The sequence below is a fragment of the Cynoglossus semilaevis genome, chromosome 14 (assembly GCF_000523025.1).
Source record: "Cynoglossus semilaevis isolate Cse_v1.0 chromosome 14, Cse_v1.0, whole genome shotgun sequence".
Classification (NCBI taxonomy): domain Eukaryota; kingdom Metazoa; phylum Chordata; class Actinopteri; order Pleuronectiformes; family Cynoglossidae; genus Cynoglossus; species Cynoglossus semilaevis.
The window spans coordinates 9,696,776-9,706,290 of NC_024320.1; the positions used below are offsets into that span (position 1 = coordinate 9,696,776).

Here is a 9,515-nt window from a genome sequence, read left to right on the forward strand (position 1 = left end):
GGTGCAGGCAATTTATTTCAAAGTGCAAAGCAACAAAACTTATTGGGTTACAGAAACAAGGAATAAACAAGACTAGGCATGAACTACAAGGTACAAACTAGTAACTCGAAGCATGAACTACAAACACGAACAGACTGACACAACAAACTGAGAGCACAGCACAAAACAGAGTGAGGGACAGAGGTGTATAGACCCAGGGCACCAGGTGACACCAGTGACACAGGTGATTGTGGTCACACTGATTAACTCACACAGCAGGAACAGGAAACAGACAGACGTAACAGTGACATTACAAAGTGGGTGAAACGTCACTGTTCAAAAAAAACATCACTGTTTGATTGTAGTAACCCTGCACCCCATACTGGGTAGCTTCACCCATGCTACCACTCCTATTCTCTAGTCTAGTCACACTCCTAGTCACTTCCTGTCTTTCTGCCATTTTTTCTTCTAGCAATCATACATATTGTATTTTATCCCCGCCTTCTGTCTGTGAATAATCATCCCATCATCTCTGTTTACCTTCCACATGATGGCCACTAGAATCTAACCTCAACAACTCAACAGCATGTGCCATGCAAACTGATCTCTTGAAACGGTTCCCCAAACCTTCCTGAGCCATGCCAATATTTTACAAAACAAAATACAACCACACACCACCAAACAAAAATATTCAAAAAAATATTTTTTTTTGCAATGAAATATAATTATCTTCCAGATTAAATTTACTCAGTCAGTGTGAAACCTGGGCCTGTTTAGTTGAACACAGCTTTGATATACAGTCACAGGAATTGAAGGAATACACACACAGAGATCTCCTTCAATAGCTTTGAGTCTCCCTCTTCTTTTTAGGGTTTTTAAGCCACCTGTGGCCACATAGTGTGTATATAATTGTTTTGCCTGTCATTGTCACATAGAACTAACAAGAACATGTATTTGCAGTAAATAAATAAATACTGGTTTTCAGAGAAATTGTGTGGAACTGGATTATTTTCCAAGGTACTCCTGATGATCTCTCACGACACACTAGTGTACCACAAAACAGTGGTTGGGAATCACTGTCTCTGGACGTTTTAATGTCTGAACTGAAACACTACAGTGGAATGAAATACCACAAATGCCATTCATATTAAGTTTTAGACCTTAGTAGTCTGACGCCGGTCTTAACACAGGAATTTAATAAGAAGATTGAAAAAATTACAGTAAATGTGTGTCCTCATGAACACACACTTACTGTGGATCTTATTAAAGATCCATATACAGTGCATGCACAATATTACTGTAGTTTGTACAATTGTAGTATCTTAAATATAGGTAGCATTTTTAGCAATTGTGTACCAGTTTTGGCTAATGTTTCATATTTAGAATTATTTTTTGTTAATTTCCAACTATTGTATTACTAACTACTACTATTCTATTACTTTTCTATTAAGTTTTTATTTTTACTATACTTTTACCTCAGGTATTTTGAGGAACTGCTTCATTTTCAGTTAGCTGTAAATGTCCATTTTTTTATCCTATGTCTAAATGATCAGCTAGCCTGTAACCTTTTTCAAAATTTGTGACCAACGTTTAATCCACTTGAAATGTGTACATAAAACCATCTGCAAGGTGTGAAATACATTTCATTTTCTCATTAACAAAGGCATTTGTAAAGAAAAGTTAAAAGTTCAGTTATGGGTTAAATATCAACAAAGCAGCTGAATCTCTGGTATACAATTCTTGTGAACTGTTAGCTAAAATTGAAGCTGTGATTTTACTTTAAAAGTACTAATCAAGTAACACTTACAGGTCTGATGATTTTGGATACTGCCCTCGCCTCATTTGTGGGTTTGATTCCGGTAGGTTATCCTGCTGTCAGTAGTTAGGCAGCAAAACTTGAGAGGTCAAGAGGGCTGAAAAATACAGACCATTCACCCTTCCCACAGGACATATATCAGACATATATCCAAAAATAAATATATACACAATCTACCTTCTTGAGCCAAGGTAAATGCAAAGGCATTTTAACTTCCCTTTAATAGTCCCATTGCTGCCCCCTAGTGGCGAAAGTGAGCGTGGGGTGACTTTACCTTGGAGGAGAAGGAGGAGATCTGTAGCTTCAGCTGATGTTTGGCTGCTGATGCGGGATGTGTCCAGGTAAAGAGACCTCTCGGTTTAAAAATCTGGAGCGCAGAGATACAGCAGGGACGCTGGCTTCAGAGTTTTCACAGCGGATAAGCGGCTGCAGGTCCGTCGGTCCACTTCCCAGTCCCGTCTCCGCTGAGTGTGTTGGAGGAAACATTTCGGCAGACTTTAACGTCAGTAGCTTTTGCTGGCTTCAGTGGTAAGATCCGAAAATATTTACTAGTTACACGTGAACTCAGCACTACTGACCAGCGCATACTTTACATTTACATTTGCTTTAGTAAAGTTCAGCTGTAAATCGTCACCTGAATATCGCCACATCAGGAACTTCCGAAAAGACTCGGTCTACAACGATTGAACTTGTATTTAATCTGAACCAGTTGTGAAGTAATGAAGGAATAATGCCCTGTATGTTTCAATGTGACAGACGATAAGATGCCGCTGAGGTCTCCAACACCGGGACTGACAAGGTTGAGGTGGTACAATCCACATCAGGGTCATCTAAAAATAATTACATATTAAATCGTTCCTCCATTTTAGGACTACGTGCTGAAATGTACAACCATCTTAAAAGAGTTTTTACATGAGAAATTACATGAAACTCCTACAAAAAGATCAGTATTAACAGTGCTACGTAATTTCCCGAAGGGGAGTCCCGAGGGATTAATAAACGTCTATCCAGTTACATAAGGTTCAAGCCTCGTGTGAGTTCTTAGGATGAAAATCAACTTATGTCGCGCCTTAAGAACAAAAGTCTGACGGAAGTCGAGGACCCACTGTAATTAAACCAAATCGACTAATTAAAGAACCTTTCGTGTCTTAAAAATTTAAGTATAAAGTGTGTATTTCAATTAAATTCACTTCATGCTGACATTCACTATCATGCAATGCTAAAAAAAAACCAACTAGAAAATAAGAGACAAAAAAAGAATTTCTTTTTCTAAACATTGTGAATACACTATATTGTTGACACAATATATAATAATGTAAAGAGCTGATCCCACTGGATAAACGATGGAATAACGTATAACAAATGGACATGTATATTTCTGCTGTACATGTAGTCTATGTAGTCAGTATAGATGAAACATTCTCTGTGTCCTCTGCTTTTGACCCATCACCAAAGTGAACAGTGGGCAGCTTTAAGAACCAGGGAGCAGTGTGTGGGGACGGTGCCATGATCAGAGCACCTCAGTGGGAACTGGGCAGCTGGTGGACTAGAACCTGAAGCCTTCCAAGTCCTAAGTCCGCTTCCTTAACGCTCCTGCACCACAGTCAGAGTAGTCCTCTGGGCTATATTACCATAAAGAACAGGGTTCCTACCGAGATTTAAACTCGGATCGCTGGATTCAGAGTCCAGAGTGCTAACATGAAACCGCCAGCAGGCTGCTGTCCTATTGGTTGACCTACTTTACATTTAACGGATGTTTTGCTAAATACAAAATCTATATATCATGTAAGAGCTGGAACTCTAGATAGAGACCATGGGATGGTCAGAGGAATGTTTACTGATGCCTATAATGGAGTGATAAATAGCTGGATTTTGGTATACACTCACTGAGTTACATTAGAGAAACTTATGGACGGTCGTTTGATCCTGTTCCTGGGATTCATGGAAGTCTCCATCTGTACAGGTCCATATGAAGTCTGAGCAGTTTGAAGATGCAGGTGGAGGAGATTAGTGGATGTAGTAAAAGAGGACATGGAGAGGGTTAGAGTAAAAGAAGAGGAGGCAGAGGAGATGGAGTCAAATGATCTGCTGATGAAAGAAGAATGTTTAAAAAAGTTATAGCAAGTTGTTATGTTTTGATGACACTTTCCTAAGCCTGTGTTTTCATGGTGGATTTGACATTGTCATAGTGTTCAACACTTACCAGCTTTGAAGAAGTAGGCGTGGCTACTCACAATCAGTGGCACTGAATTTTGCACTAATCTGTGTGAAATATTAGTAATCAGATGGAAAGAGAGAGAGAGAGGGAAGTGAAAATGGGAAAGATTACACAAGTGAATTTGGTTCAGGAATTATATAAAGTTAATGTCCTTAATCATTTTTATCTTGTGTGTACAAAAGCCAGGATTCTACCCCTACATGCTTTAGGTGTCAGTAGAAAAAACTGCTTGTTGTTTTTTTCTTTTTATGGCTCAGTGTGAAAAGTGCATTTATCGAGGAAAACATCAGTTCCTTGTGGACTATAAACAGTGCACACTGGTGGCATAATTTATAGTGTACTCTTACTGTGCAAAGCCAATCAGACAGCCTCTGTGCTAAAATGCAAAAGATAAGCTGAAAGTGTTAAATTAAATGACAACAAAATCCTTGGCACGCCTGTCTGAGCCGGTTATACCACTTCCCTGTAAGTTGCAGCTCTGCCTTTGTTAACACAGTGTAATTAACAGTGGCTATAAAGTCGTCAGTGTGGCTCAAACAGAAGTGAAGCTGCTGGTGAGTGTGCTGTGTTACCATTTCAACAATTTTCCTTTTAGGGTTTTCCCTGGCTCCTCAAGAATAGGTGTGGTGTAGGTTAGTGTTGTAATCTTTTCTAAACACAGATTGAAACAAGTTTTCTAGCAAAGTGCAGCTTGAAAAACCTAACTTTGGGTCCAGTGGGTCTAGTCTTAATCCACCGTAGGGGTTTTCTTTAGTCTGATCTTGTTAGCTAGAGGTTATTATTTTGGTTTGTGGAACTTGGCAAGATCAATTTTGGCCAATTCCATTTTATTTTAGTCTACAGAAACATGAAGGGAGTGGTTTAGTCTACAGAGTGGTCCAATTCCATTTTATTTTAGTCTACAGAGTGGAATGGCACAGAGTGGTATGGCAAATATACTTGGCATTCTTTGCATGTTTAATTATTTTTAATACATTTAATCACAGCTTGTCACGAGTGTCATTTAGACACATCTTCAGCGTGAACCTGATAGACACCGTCTGTCCTGTGAGTGGACTGTCTAATCAGTCGAAGTTTAATTCGTTAATTACTTAGATGGCTAATGATCCCAGGTGTGATAAATGTAACATAGCTTGTTGTCATGCACAACATACCATGTGACTCCTCCACTGATGTAATGTTGCCTGTCGGTTCACATCACTGTTTCCTAAACACATATATCAGTTACTCGCAGTGATGTGTGTGTGCAGCAGAAACTTGGACTCTGAGTGACAGAAACAAAAAACTGTGCATGAGGGTCTCAAGTCGTGGCTACAGAGCTTAATAAAAGTCTGTGAAAAAGTCTTGATAACTTACTTACATGAACTTTTCTTTATAGGATTAAGTGTGTTCAATCACACTTGAAATTTTATGTGAATATCATTACTTTACTATAGTGTACTATACTATACTAGACAGTACTATACTATATGGATACAAATGTACTGAGTAAGTATGTCTGGCACAATTTTCTTTCTCTCAGGATTTCAACCCCCACATACTCTTTCACCCATTACACAATACACTCCATCATTTTAAAACACTAAGTTTTGATCCATAAAACTCTGAAAGTAGAAGATGTTTTGTACATTTATTGAAGGGCTATAAAAGGCTGTAAAATAAAATGTGACTCTTATTTTCCAACAGAACTTTGCTTTTGATCCATGTTCTTTCAGCAGAAATCATTCTGGCATCAGGCTATTGATATTCATGCAGTACAGTGAGTATTTTGGTTTGATGACTACAACTTTGAAGTAGCTGTTGGTAACCTGGAAAAAATAAATCATATTCTAAGGTGTTTATTGAGCTCCATGAGACTCCAAGTGGAACACTGTAAAACAGAACAGAACCCATCTTGGAGGTGTATGATAAATATATATATGTATAAATATGTACACTGGATTGTATATTTTTTCCTCCTCTTTGCCGATGTTAGTTGACAAGCCAACGTTAGTTGCTAGACAATATCAAAATGTTTGTAAGTACATTTGTCCTTAAGGGTTTAAAAATGTCTTTTTATGTGTTTGAACGGAGTCTCGTCAGCACAAATTGCCCAGAGCAGTTTGCTGCTGAATATTTTATGCCAGCATTGTGTCATTTAGAACTTCAGACCTAATCCATGATTTATAACACCATCATCCAACATGCAGCCAAACTGAGCAGTTGTGCAATATTTTTTGGTTGATTTTGACAGACCACCTGGTTGATGTGGTAGAGAAATCATCATTCCTGTGACAAGGCCTTTGTTGCAACTTGTTTTTAATTCTTCATAATTCAAGTTTGCACTTTAACTTTGTTGTGTTTATGTGAGTGGTTCTGCCACAGTTAATCAATCAGCCTTCAACTCCAGCAGGGACAAAAATGTATATATAAGTGCTGCTCTATAGAAGCCAATTAAAGTTGAGCATTGCATCAGATAATCTGTGATAAATAGCTGATTCTGAATAAACTAGCCATATAATGTGGAAGAAATTCAATGTAAACAAAAATGGTACAGGGTGTCCTTGACTTATACACTACAACAATTCTGTTTGCTCAGCAGGACACGACTTGATATTCACCATAGGTCGTAACTTACATACTGTATATAAATATATGTATGTATCTATGTCACTCACCTATACTAACACAGTGGTAACATCATGCTGTAGGACATAAAAACATCATAAAGGTCTGACTTAAGCCTGGGAGTCATAATGAAGGGCCAACCAGTCTCCGTGCGAAATTTGTTTTAAGACTTAATAAATGTATTGGAGATGGCAACATAGCCACAAAACACCAAAGGTGTGCTGTTATATATTGCGCATCATGATTGCTCGGGTCCAATAAACCGGAATCATAATTTCTTAACGCAAAGTGTGAACAGAAAATAAAATCTGATGTAAAATTATAGCAGCTGAAACGGAGATAAACCACTATCTCAACTAAATAACTATCAAAAAGTAAAATAAAAAGAAATACAACATGTTATTTCTGTCACTAACAAGTGCTGTAATACAAAATTGAACCACTGTTTTTTAGATGATAAAGAAAGAGGTCGTCACCGTGTAAACGGGAAAAGGGGAAAGTGTCACAGGTCACATGCCAGAGGTCTAGATGCTGGTGAAGCTCCTTGATTCGTCACATTTGAATTTCACTGATATGTATTTGCACACTTTCTCGTGCATTTCAGAGAGGTCTTGAAACAACTTCCCGACAACAAACCTCAGCTTGGTTTAAAGTGTATAACGCAGAAACTTTTTCTGTTTCAACCACATGGACAAGAGTTTTTTTTGTCATCTGTCATGCTCTATGTGCTGTCCAGAGTTATTTGTTCGCTACTGTACTTTATAAAGTCAGTCTGGAGTTAGTTAGGATCCTAAAAAGTAATAAAACATTTATTGAAATCTTTTGTGTAGAACTTCATGAATGTTAAGAACAACTTGCCCTAAAGTAGAGTTTAAAACATATTTTTCCCATTGTGCGTGATATTTCTCAGGATTCCTGGGAGGGGAACTCCTTTATTTTGGAAATTAGAAACAGGTTTCTTGGGTCATTCAAACTACATCTGCTGACAATCTATTCCACCTGTTGTTTTTAAATGTTGTTTGGGAATATCCTGACATGACTTTATCTTTTTTAAGTCCTAATGTTAAGTCCGTCATTAGAATGAATCACTGGATTATCGCTTATTCCTATTGAGCAAATCCAACTGACAGTAACATTTTGTCATGTGTGTTTCAGTTGGAGCCTGAAGTCGTCAGGATGCTGTGGCTGCTGATCCCTCTGCTTCATCTGAACGACTGCAGAGTCAGTGTTGCTCAGAGCGCAGCGTATGAAGAAGGACGTGACCCTGGTGAGTGTGTGCTACATATGTACTGTACCGCGTACGTGACTAAATATGACTGACTAAAAGTTAAATATGCATGAATAAAAGAAATGAAGACGTAAGAAAGAAAGTGCAAGCTGCTTGGTTTTTATTTATTATTTATGCATTTTTCTACTTCTTGCAAGAGATTTATGGTTTTTGAAACTAGAATTAATGAACAAAGAGAGAGTTTTTAGGACTTAGGCTGTCAAGAGGAGACTCGGAATAACACATTTTCTATCTGAAGAAAAAAAAACTATGTTGCAAAGTTTTTTATAAAATATGGCACAAACCATGACATGGTGGCATTAGACTATGAACTGCTGTTCATGAACCCCCCCAAATTCAGTAAACACAATTTTTCACAAAGAGGTGACCTTTGCCCCACCCTTGACTGTGAACCTCCTGCCAAATTCTGGTATCAAAGTTAAAACCAACAAATAGCAGGTGAGCAGGTTGTAAAATAATCTTCACGTCACGCCTGTATTGTTGAATATTATTTGAAAGTTTTACTCTGGTTGTTATTTACATTTCTGCTCTGGCAAAGGTTTATTAGGAGTGACGGGTGCACACTGAATTGATGAACAGGTCGATCAACTTAGGTTGCAACCAAACTAGAAACTATAAAGCCTTATTGTGCTGTGTTGGTGGGAATAAAATGTCACGTGACAGTTTTAAAGAGCACTGTTGGCTGCTGTTACAAACATGACAGTTACCTTGTTTGGTTTTTTTCCTGCTTGAAACTTTTTCAGTGAACGCATTGCCTGACAACCTTAATAGTCATCAAAAGTCAATAAGACGAGTTGCTTGCAGAGCAGCAGCATCATTTGCCTTGTGTCCATTGTTTGTTTGCCAGGAACAATTAATTGACACAGGCCAGTTAATTGCTCATTTGCTTATTAAAGAGCCTCAGGGCACAGTGTTTATTTTTTACATTTATTTTTACTGTAGACAGATTTTCTGTGACAGCAAGGCCTCACATCTACAAGTGTCGTTCACCAAACATGGAGGACTTCACTTGCTGGTGGTATCCACTGGACAACCTGACTAATGCTGAGGACGTTTCCTACATCCTCACCTACTCCATTGGGTTTGTATAGAACACTGCACATTTTTTTTCTATATTCATTTTTTTATATAATAATATATTTCTTATATAATAATTATAATAATAATAAAACTACATGACACTTCAGAGTTCATTAAGGATAACATTAGAAATATTTGGTGAACGTTTGGTGTGTTTTTCTTGGCAAAATATATAATAATATATACATATACAAAAGTAAAACATGTAGACGTTAGTCATTTTCTCAAATCTTGATTTGACAAGTGACGGCTCACCACTTTATACTGAACTTTTCAAGTAAATATCCAATTCAGTCAGTGTCAACAACAGTCAACAATGTCATGTAATATTGTGAAAAGTTTCAGGTCTTGGGAGAAATGTATGTGTCCGTGGGTCAACGTGTATGGCCATTAAGTCCTCGCTTCAATTATAAATGACTTGGCTACGTAGGCTCGATATCACATAGGTTTGACCCAAGGACTCAAGGTTCTTTATTATCATTACAACACGTTAGACATGAGATGAATGAAATTAGTTTCCCTTCTCC

At 37.8% G+C, this 9,515-nt stretch overlaps 1 protein-coding gene across 1 annotated transcript in view; it reads left to right on the forward strand.

Annotated features, from left to right (window-relative positions):
- The first annotated feature begins 185 nt into the window (after window positions 1–185).
- The window catches only part of LOC103389549 (growth hormone receptor-like), a 15,762-nt gene continuing 6,432 nt past the window's right edge, over window positions 186–9,515 (forward strand). Inside the window, exons 1-3 of the mRNA XM_017038476.2 lie at window positions 186–2,323; window positions 7,776–7,887; window positions 8,851–8,989. Of these exons, the coding sequence (XP_016893965.1) occupies window positions 7,797–7,887; window positions 8,851–8,989 (230 nt within the window). The 5' untranslated portion in view covers window positions 186–2,323; window positions 7,776–7,796. The remainder of the gene's footprint in view (window positions 2,324–7,775; window positions 7,888–8,850; window positions 8,990–9,515) is intronic.